Below are 22,350 nucleotides of genomic sequence, written 5' to 3' on the forward strand. Positions count from 1 at the left end.
CATCAAAGTCAGCCAATTTCCCCCCATCAATCTGGGTCTTCATTTGACCCACCTCGGAAGGATGGAAGGCTGAGTCAACCTGGAGCTGGTCAGGATCGAACTCCTGACTGCCAGCAGAGTTAGCCTGCAATACCATACTTCAACCACTGCACCCCCATGGCTCAATCTCTAAGAAATGTTTAAAAGAGACTAGGTAACCATCTGTCTGAAGTGGTGTAGGGTTTCCTGCCTAAGCAAGGGGTTGGACTAGAAGACCTCTATGGTTCCTTCCAACTCTGTTATTCCATTTTATTCCATTCCATTCTATTCCTATTCCTACTCTACTCTACTCAAATACTTAAAAAAAAAAGATCCCATGTGAGCTTAGAAAGACAAGAAAGCAAAGGATTTAAAAAAGGATAAACAGGAGAATAATAGAAAGTAGGAAAAAACTGGTATCAAGAATCAAGAGTGGCAGCCACACTACTCACACAAACAGATGTCCACTAAGAACACGATATAAACCAGAAGTTCACGCAGTGTGGTCTTCACATAAAGCTCTCGGTTCTCACTGGTATTTTCAGTCAAAGTTGTGCCCCAAAGCCCTGCAAAAAATAAGGGGGAAAATATGAACAATATGTGGATTTATTCCAACCTCAATTGCTCCAGCAAATCAGCACGTTCCTCATGAAATAAATGGGCTTGCCTGACAGATTTGAATCCTATGGATTAGCTTGTAGGAATGTTGGAATTCTAAGCATGATATTTATTTGTTTGTTTGTTTGTTTGTTTGTTTGTTCCTTCCTTCCTTCCTTTCTTCCCTCTTTCCTTCCTTCCTTCCTTTATTAATTCGACTTCTATGCTGCCCAATCCCGAAGGACTCAGGGCGGCTTACAACAACAATATGATATGATTTTTTCCATAACATAACATTTGTTCCTTCCTTCCTTCCTTCCTTCCTTCCTTCCTTCATTCATTTATTCATTCATTCATTCAACTTCTATGCCACCCTTCTCAACCGACTCAGGGCAGGATACAGCATAATAAATACAATACAGTACATGTGTACAAATCTAATTATTTAAAAATATTGCAACGTTCTAAAAATCCCATCTATCTCGACACAGTTGTCCACATTCATCCAATCCCATCATTCACAGCGTGTATAATTTATCAGGAGTATATCAACTTTTAAGACCAATATCAAAAAGAAATTTGACTGTATAGTATTTTAAATACTATGGATTTTGCACTGTAATTCTTCAAAACAAAATTGTGCTTAGAATGTATATATTTAAAAACAAGATATCTACCAAAAAAAAGGTAATTAGGAATAGTAAATTTCAGCTAACGGTTCCACTATCTGAACTAGCAGCAACCCACCACTGATGCAGAGGTAAAAACGGGTGTGTAGGCAAGTGGAAAAGTGTGTAAATGTAACAAGAATCTCAGAAGGACATTTAAGAGAGGAGCGGGGACACATAAATATTTAAGAGAACCCAACTCTTCTGCCGCACGAATCCCAGCAACCAGTTAGGTCCAGCAGAGTTGGCCTTCTCCAGGTCCCGTCGACTAAACAATGTCATTTGGCGGGACCCAGGGGAAGAGCCTTCTCTGTGGCGGCCCCGACCCTTTGGAACCAGCTCCCCCCAGAGATCAGAATTGCCCCCACCCTCCTCGCCTTTCGTAAGCTCCTTAAAACCCACCTTTGTCGTCAGGCATGGGGGAACTGAGATATTCCCTTCCCCCTAGGCCTATACAATTTATGCATGATATGCTTGTGTGTATGTTTGGGTTTTTTAAATAAGGGTTTTTAAAATTATTTTAAATATTAGATTTGTTACATGTTGTTTTATTATTGATGTTAGCCGCCCCAAGTCTATGGAGAGGGGCGGCATACAAATCTAATAAATAAATAAATAAATAAACCCTGCCCCCCCCCCACGGTTTATTTATTAATTTTTACAGGTTAAAAATAAATATTTATCACAATAGCCTTTTACAGATCATAGCTCATTTCATTACATTTCTTATTTACAAATCTATATACAATGTATTTTGTTCAAAGTAAATGAGATAAGTATGGTAAGTAAGATAGGTGGATAATAAGTATATACACTTGTAGATGGGTAGAAATATTGATAGATAAGCATAACAGGTACATAAGGAGGTAGTTATGTAAATGACTTTCTATACTTATCCCTTAAACATTGTCTGTTTTTGTACTCCCTTCAACATTGTCTATGTCAGGTTTGTGCGTTTATCTGTTTTTGTGTACACGAACACATTGTATCATACTACCTTGTTTCCAGTGATGGTATGATCAGGTACCAGTGACAGGTACAGTTAGGTATGCAGAACTGGTAGAAAAATTTTGGTCAAGTACGCAGAACTGGTAGAAAAATTTTGGTCAAGTACGCAGAACTGGTAGAAAAATTTTGGTCAAGTACGCAGAACTGGTAGAAAAATTTTGGTCAAGTATGCAGAACTGGTAGAAAAATTTTGGTCAAGTACGCAGAACTGGTAGGAAAAAATTGATTCTTTTTCTTTTTTTCCCTTCTGGGCCCTGGTATGTTTTTCCTATTGTAGTTAATGAAGTTGAATGTGTATAATTTTAGAAGAGCTGTGAGTGCGTGTGTGTATACATACATATTATTATTATTGTTGTTGTTGTTGTTGTTGTTGTTGTTATTATTATTGTTGTTGTTGTTGTTGTTGTTATTATTATTATTATTTTATTAGATTTGTGTGCCTGTGTGTAATATGTATGTACACATAGGGCATCTATACATAGAATTAAAGAGTATATTTTGGATGTTCAGTCAGAGTAAATATAGAGGGAAATTGTCTCTCTTTGAGGTGAGGAGAGGCCAGGCACCCTAACGCAATCCCTTGACGTGAATGATGTCAAGTTGGTCACCTTTAAGCCAGTCACATGACCTTTAAGCCATCCCCGGTCACATGATCATCAAGTCACTCCCACCTGGTCACATGGCTGGCAAGCCACACCTACAAAATAAACCACGCCTGCTGGGCGGTAGTAAAAATTTTTGCAGCCCTTCACTGCTTGTTTCTATCTTCTTAGAGGGGCGGCATATCCATTTATACAAATTGTTCCATGTGTCGTCAAATTCTTTATCGTTTATTCCCTTAACTTCCGTAGTCATTTTGTCCATTTCTACACATTTATAGATTTTTATCTATGGTGTTGTTTTCTGATGGGGTGAGCGGGCAGGTGAAAAAAGTATGTAAAGGTAACCAGAATCTCAGAAGGGCATTTAGGAGAGGAGTGGGGACATATAAATATTTAAGAGATTTACTTGTTTGATCCTTCACCTTCACCGTACGTCCAAATCAATTTCTCTCTTTCATTTTAGTGAAGTAGTGTGAATTTTCTTTCGGGTTCCAGAAAAGCTGGTTCCTTTGAAACCTTTCGCTGTTCTTTCGTTGCTCGCTCTTAATGAGCACCATTAAGGCTTAATGGCTTGCCTCTCTCTCTCCAAGGGCTTCTTGATGTTATTGCTCTTCTCGTCTAAACCTTCATCCAACGTTGGTGTGAATTCCTACTTGAAAGTGGAGGAAATGTTCCCACATCAATATCCAAAGGGGCTCCTGTTCCTTTCAGGCTTAAGGACGCTCAGAACCACAGCTGGGTGATAGATGTTCCTCCACACCCTCGATCGAAAGCTCTTGAGATGCAAGAACACAGGAGATTCGTGCCAGGAACAGCTAAAAGCTCTTTGGGGGGGTTCTTGCTCCTGGTTCAAAAAGTTACTGCCTCTCTCTCTCTCTCTCTTTTTTTAAAGTGCTAGCACTGTTTCCAAACTCAACTTTTAATTGGAAAATGTACAGATAGTCATAAAAAGTAGCCATCTGATAAGGCAACTTGTTTGAAAGTAATTCTTAGAAACAGAGAAGATTGACGGCAGAAAAAGACCTCCTGGTCCAGAGCAGAAATTTGAGTAATTATTTTTGTCCAGATGACAAATGTAAAGGAGGCAGCATTGGGTGGATTATGAATACTGAATTTAAAAAGATGACTTATTGAAATGTAATTCGGGATTGATGGTATATCACTTTGCATATGTTCTGGAGACCTCACCTACAAAAAGATATTGACAAAATTGAAGGGGTCCAAAGACGGGCTACAAGAATGGTGGAAGGTCTTAAGTATAAAACGTATCAGGAAAGACTTCATGAACTCCATCTGTCTAGTCTGGAGGACAGAAGGAAAAGGGGGGACAGGATCGAAACATTTAAATATATTAAAGGGTTAAATAAGGTTCAGGAGGGAAGTGTTTTTAATAGAAAAGTGAACACAAGAACAAGGGGACACAATCTGAGGTTAGTTGGGGGAAAGATCAGAAGCAAGAGGAGAAAATATTATTATACTGAAAGTGTAGTAGATGCTTGGAACAAACTTCCAGCAGACGTGGTTGGTAAATCCACAGTCATTGAATTTAAACCTGCCTGGGATAAACATAGATCCATCCTAAGATAAAATACAGAAAATAGTATAAGGGCAGATTAGATGGGCCAGGATGTCTTTTTCTGCCGTCAGACTTCTATGTTTCTATGATTGGAGTGAAAAAAATATAAAAAAATATTTGCCACACACAAAAAAAAATGGTGAGATATAAATAGAATATTAAATAAATGCATCAGACAACCTCCTGGTTTTACAAATTTTATTTGTTAAATTTATCTGCTGTCCCTCTCACTGTTGAGCGACTCATATGGTGAAAAAGATCTGATTTACTTGAAAGGCTCACTGCCTTTGAAGTGAAAGAGATGCAATTCCCGAGGAAGCTATGTTAGAATAAGGATTGCCTCAAAACGTTTTGGAAGAGGTAGGAGAGGAAAAAGAGACAGGATCTTCAAAATACTTGAAAAGATATCACACAAAAAGAGATCTCCCTTATTCCAGAGTGACTTTTGGTTCTGTCCGTGGGGTTTTCTGGAGTGGGTTGCCATTTCCTTCTCCTCTTAAGTGGTTTTCCTAGTGCAGGGCTGTGAAAGCTGGGCCAGGAGGAAGGCTGAGGGCCAAAGAATGGAGGCCTTTGAACTCTGGTGCTGGAGAAGACTCCTGCGAGTCCCTTGGACTGCAAGGCGATCCAACCGGTCAGTCCTGGAGGAGATCAACCCTGACTGCTCTTTAGAAGGCCAGATCCTGAAGAGGAAACTCAAAGACTTTGGCCACCTAATGAGAAAGAAGGACTTACTGGAGAAGATCCCGATGGTGGGAACGATGGAGGGCAGAAGAAGATGGGTGAGCAGTGTGGCCGGGCGGTAGGAAAGGCAAATAGGATGCTTGGCTGCATAGCTAGAGGTATAACAAGCAGAAAGAGGGAGATTGTGATCCCCTTATACAGAGCGCTGGTGAGACCCCATTTGGAATAATACTGTGTTCAGTTCTGGAGACCTCACCTACAAAAAGATATTGACAAAATTGAAGGGGTCCAAAGACGGGCTACAAGAATGGTGGAAGGTCTTAAGCATAAAACGTATCAGGAAAGACTTCATGAACTCCATCTGTAGAGTCTTTTTCTGCCGTCAGTCTTCTATGTTTCTATGTTTCTAAGAAAGGGACGAGAGAGAATGAGGTGGTTGGATGGAGTCACTGAGCTTCAATGGACTCCAGAAGATGGTAGAAGGCCTAGAGGAACATTGTCCATGGGATCACGAGTCACGACGGGTCAGAGAGGACGTCACAATTAGCAATATTCCAGAGTGCAGAACATGGAGAAAGGGGTTCAAGTTACTGGAAGATATAAAGACCCATAACAACCAGAACAGTGTTGAGTTATAGGGCTTGGAAAATATTTCTCACGTTGCTCAGTTGTAAAATCATTAGATGATTTGGAATTTAGACTCTGATCAGAAAGAATAGCAAACTCTTCTTCACGTCTATAAACTACAGGTCTTTCCACCTTCTCTCCCTCAATTAATTGCTGAAGGAATTAAGAAATTAACTATCCTAGATTCTCAAATGATCTCCATAGCAGTTCTTGTATAACATAGAAACCTAGAAGACTGACGGCAGAAAAGGACCTCCTGGTCCATCTAGTCTGCCCTATTTCCTGTATTTTATCTTAGGATGGATCTATGTTTATCCCAGGTATGTTTCAATTCAGTTACTGTGGATTTACCAACCACGACTGCTGGAAGTTTTTTCCAAGCATCTACAACTCTTTCAGTCAAATAATATTTTCTCATGTTGCTTCTGATCTTTCCCTCAACTAACCTCAAATTGTGTCCCCTTGTTCTTGTGTTCATTTTCCTATTAAAAACACTTCCCTCCTGAACCTTATTTAACCCTTTAACCTATTTAAGTGTTTCGATCATGTCCCCCCTTTTCCTTCTGTCCTCCAGACTAGACAGATGGAGTCCATTAAGTCTTTCCTGATACGTTTTATGCTTAAGACCTTCCGCCATTTTTGTAGCCCGTCTTTGGACCTGTTCAATTTTGTCAATATCTTTTTGTAGGTGAAAGGGAAAAAAAGTGTAGGTTTAAAAAAATGTTTTTGCACTCACAATACTGCCCATCAATCATTGCATTTATTATTTCATTTGGCAATATTTAATTGCATTTAGTTCTGCGACATGAGATAATTCACAGCTAACCATGTTTATCCTTCACAAAATACTGTCACCTTGGAAGATATCTTCAGTGGATGCTGTAGGGTTTGGTTTTGGCTAATAATTTTATTAAGGACATTGGAGGAAGAGAGGGGGGAAGGAATGCTTATCAAATTTGCACAAAATTGTACATAAGTACACAAAATTGGTGGGTGTAATAAAAATAGGTAATGCATTATCCCCAAAAGTAGCAACAGCATTAAAAATAACCTTGAGAGTTTAGCATAAAGGGATGAAAATAGCAAAATGAAATTTAACTGAAAAATTGTAAAGTCCTTCACTTAGAAAAAGCAAAGCATTGTCCAGTGGTTCGCCATAATATTTGTGAAAATGTTGTTGATGTTACAGTAAACAAATAGGCATTTTTAAACCATAAACAAATAGGATATACACTGCTCAAAAAAATAAAGGGAACACTTAAAGAACCCATCCTAGATCTGAATGAATGAAATATTCTTACTGAATCCTTTGTTCTGTACCAAGTTGAATGGGCACAACAGCAGGTGAGATTGACTGTCAACCAGTGTTGCTTCCTAAGTGGACAGTTCGATTTCACAGAAGTTTGATTTACATGGAGTTATATTGTGTTGTTTAAGTGTTCCCTTTATTTTTTGAGCAGTGTACATTTTAAAAAGCTAAACGCAACTGTATTGATGTACTTAAATTACAAAAATCATTTTTTGGTCCCATCAATCTGGTGTAATTTCTAAACAGTTCCATTCTCTTTTGCATTGGTCAGATTCAACCTTGACTATAGAACAGCTCCAGCCTAGTTGCTTTCCTCAGCTGACTCACACGGCCGACGGAGGGAAATGTGCCTGGGAGGATATTTTGAGATAGTCCACCAACCACAAAACCTCTTGTGCGCTCTTTGCTGGCAGCGAATGCAACAACGAGCGAAAATAGTGGCACCCTCCAGAGCTTTTAGAGATTTCAGTGTCTTTATTTCAACCCAGTCAAGGAGGTCAGGAGCATGCTATAGAATACACACTGCTCAAAAAAAAATATAAAGGGGACCCTTAAACAACACAATATAACTCCAAGTAAATCAAAGTTCTGTGAAATCAAACTGTCCACTTAGGAAGCAACACCGATTGACCGTCAATTTCACCTGCTGTGGTGCACATTCAACTTTGGACAGAACAAAGGATTCAATGAGAATATTTCATTCATTCAGATCTAGGATGGGTTGTTCTTTGAGGGTTCCCTTTATTCTTTTGAGCAGTATACAAGCAAGGCAAGAACTGTCGTTCTTTGAAAAGAAAGCAGGCCAGAGAAACATTGCACCGTTAAACAGAAGCAAAGGTGCAAATCAGAGAATTTGCTCAGAGGAACAATGATCTTGGCTCCAAATGTGTCAGCTCTAGAAAAAGATGGGGATTGTCCAGGGATTTCATAAAAATAAACCCAATCAATCCGACTCCCTTCTCATGTTTTGAAGGCCACGCTTGAACAGTCACCCACCCACCTTGAGTTGTGACAACATTTTATAAAGATTGCTTCCTTCATTCATTAAGCTAAATGTCAAGCATGCTTGATAATAATCTGCTCCAATTTTTCTATGCCCAACGTTCATAGAAACATAGGGAAACATAAAAGACCTCCTGGTCCATCTACTCTGCCCTTGTACTATTTCCTGTATTTTATCTTAAGATGAATCTATGTTTATCCCAGGCAGGTTTACATTCAGTTCCTGGGGATTGACCAACCATCTCTGCTGGAAGTTTGTTCGAAGCATCTACTACTCTCAGTCAAATCATATTTTCTTACATTGCTTCTGATCTTTCCCCCAACTAACCTCAGATTGTGCCCCCTTGTTCTTGTGTTCACTTTCCTATTAAAAACACTTCCCTCCTGAACCTTATTTAACCCTTTAACATATTTAAATGTTTCGATCCTGTCCCCCCTTTTCCTTCTGTCCTCCAGACTCTACAGATGGAGTTCATGAAGTCTTTCCCGAGAAGTTTTGTGCTTAAGACCTTCCACCATTCTTGTAGCCCGTCTTTGGACCCGTTCAGTTTGATCCATATCTTTTTGTAGGTGAGGTCTCCAGAACTGAGCACAGTATTATTCCAAATGGGGTCTCCTATTTGCAGCTAAGCTAATTTGCAGCTAGGCACAATGCAGATCAGCATTTAGCCACGTGCTGCTTTCCACTTTTTGAAGCTCAGGCAAACAGTGTTGCCACTGATACCTCCCCCCTCCAACCCCCAATTTTAAGGGAATGGTCTCACCTTTGAGGCAACCTTTCCAACTATTTAAAAACTATACAGTAACATCTGTAACCGAGGTCTCTCTTGTGATTTTTAAATTTGTAAATAACACATTAGAGCAGGAGTTTCCAACCTTGGCAACTTTGAGACTTGTGGACATCAACTGCAAGAGTTCCTCAGCCAGCTTTGAATAGAATGGAATGGAATGGAAGGGAAGGGAAGGGAAGAGAAAATAGAATAGAATAGAGTAGAGTAAAATAATAGAAGATAAGAGAGAAGAGAGTAAAAGAATAGAATAGAGAAAAAGAATAGAATAGAATAGAATAGAAGATTTCTTTATTGGCCAAGTGTAATCGGACACACAAGGAATTTGTCTTTGGTGCAGATACTCTCAGTGTATGCATTTGTGGAGAATCATGATGTACAACACTTAACACTACAACACTTTGGGAGTTGAAGTCCACAAGTCTTAAAAGTTGCCAAGGTTGGAGACCGCTGCACTAGAGGGATAGCAAAGCCAAGTTTACTGCACAATATTCCTTCACCCCTCACCACAGAAGTTGTATTATTTCTTACCTTCTCTATATTTAATCCCACCCCCCCACCCCCCGAATTACCTCGGATGCCTTTGAAGACGTAGTAGCAACATCCTGGGGTTTCCGTCTTCCTTGCTTCCTCGCTACTCTTCCCATCCTTTGGGTAGGATAAGGAGCCGGTCAATTTCTCAATGTTCTCGTAGGGGTTTTCCAAAATGGATTTGGGGTTGTAGATGGCTCTGATTTTCAGAGAGGAGGAGGAGGAGGAGGAAGGGGATCCGTTGTAAGCTGGGTTGTCCCACGCTTTCATCCCCAGGGTTTCCAGTTCATGTTCTTCTTGAGCCTGGAAGTGGCTCTCGGCTCTGTTGCTTAGGTGAGAAGTGGTCATGACGCTGAATCAAGCTTGTAGAATCCTTGTGGACCGACCGACCGACTCCCAGGTACGGAGCAGTCAGGAGCATCCGTTCATCTGCTTGGCGCTGGGCTCCGAGGCCCCTTTTATATTCAGCCCCTGGGTGACAAATAGAGAGTGGAGGCCATTGTTGGGAGCAGCTATTAACTTCTATTCTTCTCCCTGAATCCAGCTACACCCAGGGGTGGATCTCTTCCCCTCTGCAGGCAGCAGTCATGAAACCCTGCGTGGGGAGAGGATCTGGCTGTTAAAATATTGGTTCCCGTGGCTAAATTCTCAGGGAAAATTAGAGGCAGCAGGATGTTGTTCATTGGGCACTTTGGGCTGAGACGATGCTGAGTGACACCTGGCACATCCCCAAACATTACAGGCGCTCAGTTTTAAATAGAGCTGCACCACGAGAGCATTTGGGGATCCATAAATCAAACTTTACACTTGCCTCTTGCAACTAGACTTAGCTGAGCTCCTAAGAATCTCTGGATGTAAAATAGTTATTTTGGTTTTTCCTCTATGAACGGGCAGCGTTCGCAAATTCAATTTCCTAGTCGGGGTTTTATTATCGCAATCATGGTGATTATTCAAAAGTCAACGTACAAGCCAATAGTAAAGCAAAATGATGGAGGGGGGGGGGACAGATAGATTTTGTGCTTGGTGCTATGCAAAGGGTCTAGTTGAATTGATCAACCCTGTTTCTCTATCTGAAGATCCTGCATGGGGTTTAAAAAGGTCGAAAGGATAAAAAGGAGGGTGAGGAGAAGCTGATTTATATCTATATCTATATCTATATCTAATCTATATGTTTATTTGTTTATTTATTTGTTTATTTGTTTGTTTATTTACTTACTTATTTGTTTACTTACTTACTTACTTACTTACTTACTTACTTACTTACCTACCTACCTACCTACCTACCTACCTACCTATTTAATCAAGCATATATTAGATAACAAATATAGGTATAAACCAGTGATGCTCTTATGGGTACGGTCAGATACGCAGAACCGGTACAACAATTTAGATTTCCCCCCCCTTTTTTTCCCTTCTGGGCTCTGGGTATGTTTTTCCTATCGCAGTAAATGAGGTTGATTGTGTATAATTTTAGAAGAGCTCTATGTGTTTGGCTCTGTGTCTTCTATATAAACACAGTTTATATAGAAGATAATGTATATTTTTGTGTGCCTGTGTGTAATATGTATGTACACACATAGCATATATAAATAGAATTAAAGAGTATATTTTGGATGTTCAGTCATAGTAAATAGAGAGTGAAATTCTCTCTCTTTGAGGCGAGAAGAGGCCAGGCACCCTAACCCGAACCCTTGACGTGAGTGACATCAAGTTGGCCACTTGAAGCAGGCAGGAATATCCTTATGGGAAAAGGTCTAGAAGATGAATATCTATGGAAGAAAGTCTAGACATTGAATATCTCTAGGAAACAGTTGACCACACCCAGACAGTGAGGATTTATGGGAAAAGGGGTGTGGGGAATCAATGTTTGCAATGGTGGAGGTCCTAGATCCAGGGTTCCAGAAATGCTTTGCTGGCAAACTGCTGTTACCCCTTTAAGTTCATCATGCAGAGATGCATCCGTCTGAGGAAACCGTGAAGATTTGTGAGTGTGTGTTTAAAGGACATTAGGACACTTAGGAATGCCTTAATTGGATTTGGCTCCTGGCCCGCAGCCCGCTCCTTATCTATTAGACCAGTGTTTCCCAACCTTGGCAACTTGAAGATATCTGGACTTCAACTCCCAGAATTCCCCAGCCAGCAAATGCTGGCTGGGGAATTCTGGGAGTTGAAGTCCAGATATCTTCAAGTTGCTAAGGTTGGGAAACACTTTATTAGACAATTTGACTGGGAACGCTGCCAGCATGGACTAAAGCCTGGCTTTGTTTTATACAAATCTTTTTTAAATATAGTTTTTGTTTTGAATTTTCTACAAGTGGGTGCTTCTTTGTTCCAATCCGACCAGGCCCAAGCAAAACACATCTATTCTTTTTTTCTTTTTCCTTGAACGTAACCACTAGCCTTTTACCGAAGGCAGGTAGGGTTAGGAAAGTCCACCTGAGAGGCTTTTGGGGAGTCCTCAGATCCTAGTTACGTCACTGACTGGCTAACAGCACAGTAATTGTTACCTAAACAGTGTTGGAAGAAAAACCCAGCCTGGCTCCAAGACGGGAGAAAGACATTGGAAATAAATGGAGGCCGATTGGAAAGAAGGACTTTTACTGATGAGCAGAACCAAGCACTCATGTCGTTCTAGGACAGGTGATAAATTGGTTTGATGAGTACATGGATATTTGTAGGGTTCTGAGATGCTACTAGGGGATTGTGCAATGTAGTGAGCCTGGTGGTGGGTTAATCCTATTATCCTTAAAGTCATGCCCTATTCTTAATCCCATCAGTAAGGTGACTACTTTCATGGTGAACTGGGTTTGATGTCTATCTTATTAACTACACCTGCTGTTTTATTCTCTCTCTCTTTTTCTCTCTCTCTCTCATACAGAGAGAGAGAGAGAGAGAGAGATATGGAGTCATTCTTATCTTTTATCTACTTTTCTACCAACACCTTTAGAATATAACTATATTCTATAATTTTTGAAGGAAAAAAGCCAAGGTTAGTGGGTTCAGAAAACACAAGGCTTTTTAATAAAACTTGTCAGTTTGCGGTAAAGCTGCTACTAAATTCATGAAATCCTCCTCCATATGTTATGGGTTAATATTTCCCATTATTATCATCATCACAAAAACTGCGGCACCCTTATTTAGTTGTTGCATATTCAGTGAAGGTCCACTCGGTGAGCCCTCTGAGACCGTTGTGGGTGCGCGCACGCTTGGCGGGCGCATCGGTGTAGGATTTGGCTTCTGCGCATGCGCAAGTGAAATCTTGTGGGAGGACGCATGCGTGAGTGAGATTTTGGCAATTTTCGCTGATATTTTTGCTTTAACTGAGTTTTGAAGCTGTTTCCATTTGTTTCCTTAAAACCCTCATTGTGTATTGGACAAATTAAATAAATAAACTAGTGTAAGTATTGTATTCCTTAAAATATGTATGGTATTATACAATGTTATTACCAAATTAAGTTTTAATAAGCACTTATTTATTTTACATATTTTTTAAAACTCCATTAAAACCTATCTATGCACAAAAAATGTCAATACATGTTAAAACATATTCTTTGATTCAAATGTAATCTATTGTGCAGATTGGGATTTTTAATCTTATTGAAGCAGACAAATTTCTTATTTCTTAGTTTTGGGGGAGGAAAATAGGGGGGGAAATCTACTTACCAGGTATTCATCTGGCCCTTAGTCTTGTCAGCTTCTGCACATCATTTTATCCCCTGGTTTGGGCTTTAAAAAAAAACTCTTTCAGAGGGAACAGCAATGAAAAGAAGCCTGCAAAGACTTAGAGCTGGAAAAAAACTTCAGAGTAGCAATGAAAAAATAATGGCTTCGATGGTGTGCAAACTTACCCCTGAAGCCCAAAGCCCCCTGCAACAACATAGCCAAGAAGGCTTCAAGAGTTGTAAACCTAATCCTATGTAGCTTCTGCTCTGGCAATCTCACACTACTTACCAGAGCCTAAAAAACTTTGGCCAGACCCATCCTCGAATACAGCTCATCTGTTTGGAACCCATATCGCATCTCAGACATTAACACCCTTGAAAATGTCCAAAGATACTTCACCAGAAGAGCCCTTCACTCCTCCACTCGAAAGACTAGACTTTCAATCCTGGGCCTAAAAAGCCTAGAACTAAGACGCCTTAAACAAGATCTAAGTATTGCCCACAAGATCATATGTTACAACGTCCTGCCTGTCGGCGACTACTTCAGCTTCAACCACAACAACACAAGAGCACACAACAGATTTAAACTTAATGTTAACCGCTCCAAACTTGACTGTAAAAAATATGACTTCAGTAACCGAGTTGTCGAAGCGTGGAACTCATTACCGGACTCCATAGTATCATCCCCAAACCCCCAACACTTTACCCTTAGATTATCTACAGTTGACCTCTCCAGATTCCTAAGAGGTCAGTAAGAGGCAAGTACAAGTGCACTAGAGTGCCTTCCGTCCCCTGTCCTATTGCTCTCCTATATCTCCTATACCTTTCTTCTATTCCTATATCTCTTCTTCTATTCTTTCATTGATATGTTCTATTCCTATACCTTATTTTCTATTCTTTCTTAGATATATTTTACTATGAGTATCTCCTCTATAACCTTCATCATGTATTTTACTGTGTGTGTGTGTGTGTATATATATATATATATATATATATGTGTGTGTGTGTGTGTGTGTGTGTGTGTGTGTGTTTTTATCCGACATAAACACACACACACACACACACACACACACACACACACACATATATATATATATATATATATATATATATATATTTGTTTTCGTAAATTTTCACGGGTATATGTATGTAGATTGTTCTGAGTTCGGGTTTTGCCCTGTGTAATATTTTGCATGTCTGTGCGACGTTTCGGTGGAATCACATCTACACGGGGCAAAACCCAAACTCAGAACAATGTACATACATATACCCGTGAAAATCTACGAAAACACATATACTGTATATACAGTATACAGTATATATACGTACTGTATACAGTATATATATACCCACTAAAACCCTCATTGTGTATTGGACAAAATAAATAAATAAGTGTCAATCCAACTTTGGTTAGTTGTCCAGCAGGTGGCAGCAAAGTATTTTGCTTGATAAATGCTGATTTTTGCCTTTGACAGGAAACCTGTTAAATTCCACTCTGTTCCAACCAACATGTTAGCAATATTTGAACTGTGCAGAGTTGTCAAACTGATTAGATGGCAATGAAGAGTATTTGAGGTTGTGGTTCTGCTATGACATCACCTCCTCTGCAATTGAACAGGGTTAGTGACTCCCATTCTACAATGTGGAAATATATTTAATTCCAGTTTTGTACGATTAAAATTTATATGATACACATTTTTAGAATGTCGCCACTTCTACATTCTACATTCTGAAAAAATTGCAGGGCAGCCCATAGGCAACAGGGCTGAGTGCCATGATAATCTATAACAATTTGACATATAACAGAATACTCACCAAAATGCCTGATATACTAGATTGTCTATGATCTGGGATTTCTGGATGGTTATTATTGTGCTGAATTGCAATAATCTCATGCACGCGAATAACCTTTTCATCACCTTATCTGCAGCTTATGCACCTTTGATAAAGAGATAGATAAAGATAAGCGAAGTTGTCAAAAATAAGAAATGATAGCTTATGTATTAAAATGAAACATAGGAAATGCATCGTCCTCACTATTGCTGTTTGAGGTGCTCTGATAAGACAGAGGGATTGTAGGGGAACAGGGTAGAATTCAGTCTCCTTTAGATGCGATAGTTTTATCCCTGAAAAATTAAGCATGTAGTTATGGGAAGAGAACTTTCTGGATCCAGTTTTTCATTTTTCATGTAACACCAAAACTCCGCAGTCTGCATTGGTTGCCGATCAGTTTCCGGTCACAATTCAAAGTGTTGGTCATTACCTATAAAGCCCTTCATGGCACCGGACCAGGGTATCTACGAGACCGCCTTCTGCCGCACAAATCCCAGCGACCGGTTAGGTCCAACAGAGTGGGCCTTCTCCGGGTCCTGTCAACAAAACAATGTTGCTTGGCGGGGCCTTCTCTGTGGCGGCCCCGACCCTCTGGAATCAACTCCCCCCAGAGATTAGAATTGCCCCCACCCTCCTTGCCTTTCGTAAGCTCCTTAAAACCCACCTCTGTCGTCAGGCATGGGGGAACTGAGATATTCTTTCCCTCTAGGCCTTTATAATTTATGCATGGTATGTTTGTTTGTATGGATGTTTAGTTTTATAATAAGGGTTTTTTAGTTGTTTTTAGTATTGGATTTACATGATGTTTTTTATTACTGTTGTTAGCCGCCCCGAGTCTACGGAGAGGGGTGCCATACAAATCCAATAAATAAATTTGGATCTCAGGTGGTAACTGACTAGGAATCTCATTTTACCAACTGGCCAACAACTGTGCGATCAGAGATGTTCTAAGAGAAAATCCATTTTTGAAGAGTCCTTGGGAATTTGAGTGGGCCCAAAATTCAGCCGCAATAATGAATGCACCAATTGTCAAAAGGAGATCTGATCTCTTTTTGAAAAATTTCAACATTTGTAAGGGTTTGCTTGATGAAAATTAAGATAAGTCCCTGGATGCCTGTTCCTGTAATTATCTACTAATTCTATTGATAGCTAATTAAATTGATTATTTTGTGCCTTCCTATACCCTTTCATCAGAATTTATACAAGAGGACTTTGTGGCGAATTGTGCAATTGGTATTGGATGCGGGCAGAAAGATGCTTGCAAAACACAGTGATGAAAGAACCTGGCAACACAATGTAGGCACTGTTCCCTCCAAAGGGCTTTGCTCGAGTCAAAGGAAGCATCGTAGATCCAGAAAGAGCCACTGAACAAGCCAAGGGGGTGGCTCATGAGATCATCTGGGATGGAGGCACCCTGCCAAAGCCAACAACACCAACTATTGTGCAGCTATGATTACACAGTATCACCTGTTCTTTTTTCCCCAGGTCTCTCAGAACACTGGATGTCAGAACTCAGATCAAAGCTTTCCAAGACTGGAGCGGTGGGAAAGCAGATTGTGTTCCAAAAGTGTTACTCTGGGTCACTTAGAAATATCTGACAAATGATCTCTTAGACTTTATTATTATACAAGGTTCAATTGGTGAGGAGGAGTATGAGGAATGGTGAATCTGCTCATTAGCTATCTCTCCGATACTGTTTGCTACAGATAAGGAAGTGCATGATAAGGGTCTTATCTACATCGAAATGTTCAGTTCTTACAAATAAATCACAGGTTCATTTGCCAATACTTGATCATTATCTCATTTCCCAATACGTTCAACCAGGGGTGAAAATCAGCAGGTTCTACACAACCAGTAGTGGAAATTTTGGAAATCCCACCTGTGGTGGCCCCAGAGTGGGGAGGGGATGGAGATTTTGCACCATCCTTCCCCTGCCATGACCACAGAACCGGTAAGGAAAAACCCCCTGCATTCAGCCTTTATAAATAAATACTTCCATTTTAAGATTTAAAGTTAACTCTCAGAGCAATCTAGGTTATAGGCAAGGCTTGGAGTTAATGGAGTCTCTTGTTACTCGCCGTGTTTTATTTCCTTCTCTACAATTTCGGTTTTCATCCCTGTTTTTCTTGAGGACCGCAAGAATGAAGCGCTTAACAGAAATAGATAAAATCTGACTTGAGCACAATGGGCCTTTCCTTCTCCCAAAAAGTTTATCTCATGCAGGAAACTAACTCGCCAGAAAAAAAGATAAGTTAAAGGGCTTTCTCTCAATAACCAGCTTCCTTTGCAAATAGGCTAACCATATCGTAGAATCATAGGCTGGAAGGAACAGGGGAGCAGAATGTGCGACAACATGCCACAGCTAAAGGGCCACACACAAATCACAATGGCCAACTAGCTGCAGCTGAACCTGCCACAGTGAAATTGCCGTGGGACAATTCTCTATGCAGCAATTCAATTTAATTATTTAAAATAATTTTCAAAATATTTTAAGTTTAGTCATTCACATTTCATTTTGTTCTTTCTTTGGCATTCCCTTTTTAAGGATTCCATTCCAATTTCTTCAATATTGGTGTAACTCGCCCACGTATCTACAACACTCCGTGGCCTGCATTGGCTGCCGATCAATTTCCAGTCACAATTCAAAGTGTTGGTTACGACCTTTAAAGCCCTACATGGCATTGGACCAGAGTACCTCCGGAACCGCCTGCTACCGCATGAATCCCAGCGACTGATAAGGTCCTACAGAGTTGGCCTTCTCCGGGTCCCGTCGACTAAACAATGTCGTCTGGCGGGCCCCAGGGGAAGAGCCTTCTCTGTGGCGGCCCCGGCCCTCTGGAATCAACTCCCCCCGGAGATTAGAACTGCTCCCACCCTCCTTGTCTTCCGTAAACTACTCAAGACTCATTTATGCCGCCAGGCATGGGGGATTTGAGACATCTTTCCCCCAGGCTCCTTATAATTTATGTTTGGTATGTACATGTTGTCTGGTTTTAATATGATAGGGTTTTAGTTATTTCTTTTAACATTAGATTTGTGCCACTATAATATTGTTTTTATCATTGTTGTGAGCCACCCCGAGTCTTCGGAGAGGGGAGGCACACTAATCTAATAAATTATTATTATTATTATTATTATTATTATTATTATTATTATTATTATTATTTTGTCTGGTGGGGAGTTCTCTCATAATGAGTTATCTGGCTGCAGCAAGTTGTCTTAGATGCTGTTGGAGGTTTTCTAGTCCAACCCTCTGTCCAAAACAAGAATTCTCATCCCATTTCAGACAGTTGTTCAAACTTTTCTTGAAAACCTTGGAAACAAAGGTGTTCCACTGATTTTTTTCCCCCTGTCACCTACCTAGTTCCAGGTAGGAGCTCTCTTTACCAGTTTTTTCCCTTACTTCTTATCTTGCCCTCAGGTGCTTTGGACAATAAGTCAACCCCTCTCAGCTCAGTGATTAACCCGTAAGTACTGGAAGATTGTTATCATATCACCTGCTAATAATGTACATCCCTGGCCTCCAGACCCCTTATCATTTTTGTCGATCTTCTCTGCACTTTTTCTAATGGCCCAGCATTTTTTTTGTATCATGGCGACCAGAACTACAGATGAAAATCAAAAAATTAGAATATCGTGCAAAAGTTCATTTATTTTAGTAATGCAACTTAAAAGGTAAAATGTAATATATGAGAGAGACACATTACATGCAAGGCAAGATAGTTCAAGCCGTGATTGGTCATAATTGTGGTGATTATGGGGTACAGCTCATGAAAACCCCAAATCCCCCATCTCAGAAAATTAGAACGTTACATGCAATCAATAAAACAAGGATTGTACATAGAATATCGGACCTCTGAAAAAGTATAAGCATGCATATAGGTACAATGTCATTTGGCGGGACCCAGGGGAAGAGCCTTCTCTGTGGCGGCCCCGGCCCTCTGGAACCAACTCCCCCCAGAGATCAGAATTGCCCCCACTCTCCCTTGCCTTTCGTAAACTTCTCAAAACCCACCTCTGCCGTCAGGCGTGGGGGAATTGCAATATCTTCCCCAGGCCTATATAATTTATGCATGGTGTGTGGGTGTGTATGTTTTTTAAATTATGGGTTTTTAACTTCGTATTATTAGATTTGTACATTGTTTCTATCACTGCTGTGAGCCGCCCCAAGTCTACAGAGAGGGGCGGCATACACATTTAATAAGTAAGTAAGTAAATAAATAAATAAAAAAACAAAAAAACAAACAAACTAACAAACAAATAAATACTCACTGTTTTGTTTGGACCCCTTTTGCAGCAATTACTGCCTCAATGCAGCCTGGCATGGAAGCTATCAGCCTGTGGCACTGCTCAGGTGTTATGGAAAACCAGGATGAAAAAAGGGAAAAAAAGAGAGAAAGAAACTGCACAAATTAAACTTACATTATGTGTCAGGATGAAAGAACACCAGGTAAAACTCATTCATAAACACTGAAGTAAAAACCAGGACTTCTGGAACAATGGGCAAATAACTTATAAGGTAAAGAGAGGATTGTCACAGTATCAGAAGACACGTTTAGCGAAACCACAGACAGCATTTCACCAAATGAACCTGATATCACCTGAAAAACAGAGTGGTGGGAATGTCAGGGGCTTAGGGCTGTTTTGTTGCATCTGGAGTTCACCGTCAGTTCCCCACTGTAGAATCATCACTGCAACAGTTTGAGGATAACGTGATACCATCGGGCAGAAGAATGAAGCTCAACTAAAAGAGAGAAAGAAATGGAAGGTTCTGAAATGGGCAAGTCAAACTCGGAAACTGAATCCCATGGAAAGTACTTTGAAACCAGCTGTGCGTAAAAGAAACCACTCCAATGTTGCACACAAGTGAAGGGGAAAAAATTACTTTGAGTTGATGTCAGAGAGTATAAGTATAACAAACACTGACTTCAGCTTCTTCATACCAAAGACATCCATACCAGATAGTAGAGCCGAGGATGTACTTAGTTATTCCACAGAAGAAATGGGATGCCTGTTAATTTGAATTGAATAAATGATTGAAAAGTCTATTTTTCAGAGTTTTGTAGATCAGTTACATCATCTTTATAAACTGTCTCAATGAACATAAATTATTAGTACAGTATGTCCAAACTTAATAAAAGTTTACATGGGGTGCACTTATGTTTTACATCTAATGGTAGTTGCTTGACCCAACAAATAAGGGTACATATCCAGAGGTAGAAATGGGGGGTGGGAGAAACTCAACCATTCCTCTGGAAGGGAATGCCAAATAATAAAACATCTGGACCGGGTAAAATTCAAGAATTTTCCCTACCAGTTCTTGCGCATGGAAGGGGAAGGATACTGCAAAATCCCTATCCCCACCCTACTTCAGGGGAAGGATACTGCAAAATCCCTATTCCCACCCTACTTCAGGGGAAGGATACTGCAAAATCCCTATCCCCACCCCACTCCAGGGGAAGGATACTGCAAAATCCCCATTCCCACCCCTCTCCTGGGGAAGGATACTGCAAAATCTCCATCCCCACCCCACTCCAGGGGAAGGATACTGCAAAATCTCCATCCCCACCCCACTCCAGGGGAAAATCTCCATTCCCACCCTTCTTCAGGGGAAGGATACTGCAAAATCCCTATTCCCACTCTACTTCAGGGGAAGCATACTGCAAAATCCCTATCCCCACCCCACTCCAGGGGAAGGATACTGCAAAATCCCCATTCCCACCCCTCTCCTGGGGAAGGATACTGCAAAATCTCCATCCCCACCCCACTCCAGGGGAAGGATACTGTAAAATCTCCATTCCCACCTTACTCCAGGGAAAGGATACTGCAAAATCTCTATCCCCACCCTACTTCAGGGGAAGGATACTGCAAAATCTCCATTCCCGCCCCACTCCAGGGGAAGGATACTGCAAAATCTCCATTCCCTCACCACTCCTGGGCCCTGCCAGAGGTGGTATCTGCCAGTTCTCCCAGCTACTCAAAATTCCCACTTCCGGTTCTCTAGAATCTGTCAGAATCTGCTAGGTTTCACCCCTGATTTGGAAGCACCAAAATGATAGGGCATAGAGGGGGTATTTCTATGCATTCGCCTACATTTGGGCACAATGGGTGCTGCTGCTATGACTCACTGAAGCATTCTGCTTCCCATAGGTAAAGCCTCTGTTTAAACAAGCCAGAGTTTTATAATGAAATGCATGCAGGTCAGTCTGAAAAGGGTCACAAACGCTCTTATGCAAACGCCACACACAGAGAGAGTGATATTTTTTGATATTCCCGATTGCTTATTTGTACTTTTTGGCAATCGTTAAGTGTTTTTACCTCATGATTCCTGACAAATGTGCTTTTTCTTTTAAGAACACGGAGAGCATCTGCACCAAAGACACATTCCTTGTGTGTTTAATCACACTTGGCCAATAAAGAATTCTATTTTATCCTATTCTATTTCTCACCCGTATTCTTTTCTATTCCATTCCATTCTTATTCTCTATTCTATTTCTATCCCATATTCTATTCTATTCAATATTTTATTCTGTTTTATTTTTTTCTCTATTTTATTCTATTTCTATCCCATATTCTATTCTATTCTCCTGTATTCTATACTATGCAATATTCTATACTATACTATTCTAGTCAATATTCTATTCTATTCCATTCTATTCTCTATTTTTTCTCTATTCTATTCTAGTCAATATTCTATTCTATTCCATTCTATTCTCTATTTTTTCTCTATTCTATTCAATATTCTATTCTAAATTTCCACCTCCCTCCCAGCCCTTGATGGGAAAATACAGAGCCCTCAGAAGAGAGGAGGCGCCCAGGGTCAAAAGTTGAGGTGATTCCAGCACCCTTAACAGGCCCTGCTCATTCCAATGTCTCCCACAGTGAGTAACAAGAAGGGGGGGGGGGGACCACCAGCACCCCCCTACATCCCCTTCTCCTCATTGTTACAAGGCCACAGAAATGGCCGCAGGGCTCCAGAACCAACTAGACTGAGGTAACCCGTGGAGCCCGCCAGGAACCTCGGCCCCCCCCTTCACGCCATTTTGGGGCCCGAGGCGCGGCGGGGGAAGGAGAGGCGGGGCAGGACGCGCTGATTCAGCGCCGCCTCATGTCGGGTTCCCTCAGTCAGGCAAGGCCGGAGGGGGGAGGATTCGGCAGCTTCGAGGCCCGGGGGAGGCCCTGCTCCGGAGGTTTTTTTTTGGAAAAATAACATGTTTTGTGAGGCGCCCTGAGTCTGAGGAGAAAAAGGGCGGCATAGAACTCAAACTGATAAATAAATAAATAAATCGAATAAAAATAAAAATAAATCAAATATAAAATACAATAAATGAATGAAATATAAAATAAAAAATCAAATTAAAAAATTAAATATAAAAGAAAATAAATAAATACATACACACATACAAAAAATACCGCCTATTCGGGCTCGGCTGCTTCGGAGCACCTGC

The 22,350-nt window shown here is 40.6% G+C and overlaps 1 protein-coding gene across 1 annotated transcript in view; it reads right to left on the reverse strand.

Annotated features, from left to right (window-relative positions):
• Nucleotides 1–15,149, reverse strand: part of PKD2L1 (polycystin 2 like 1, transient receptor potential cation channel) — a 38,788-nt gene extending 23,639 nt beyond the window's left edge. The window contains exons 1-5 of the mRNA XM_070751963.1: nt 15,107–15,149; nt 14,885–15,008; nt 13,071–13,133; nt 9,449–9,878; nt 471–584 (exon numbers count right to left, since the gene is read on the reverse strand). Coding sequence (XP_070608064.1) covers nt 471–584; nt 9,449–9,755 — 421 coding nt within the window. The 5' untranslated portion in view covers nt 9,756–9,878; nt 13,071–13,133; nt 14,885–15,008; nt 15,107–15,149. The remainder of the gene's footprint in view (nt 1–470; nt 585–9,448; nt 9,879–13,070; nt 13,134–14,884; nt 15,009–15,106) is intronic.
• Between the last annotated feature and the right edge of the window lie 7,201 nt (nt 15,150–22,350).

The sequence above is a fragment of the Erythrolamprus reginae genome, chromosome 5 (assembly GCF_031021105.1).
Source record: "Erythrolamprus reginae isolate rEryReg1 chromosome 5, rEryReg1.hap1, whole genome shotgun sequence".
Lineage (NCBI taxonomy): Eukaryota > Metazoa > Chordata > Lepidosauria > Squamata > Dipsadidae > Erythrolamprus > Erythrolamprus reginae.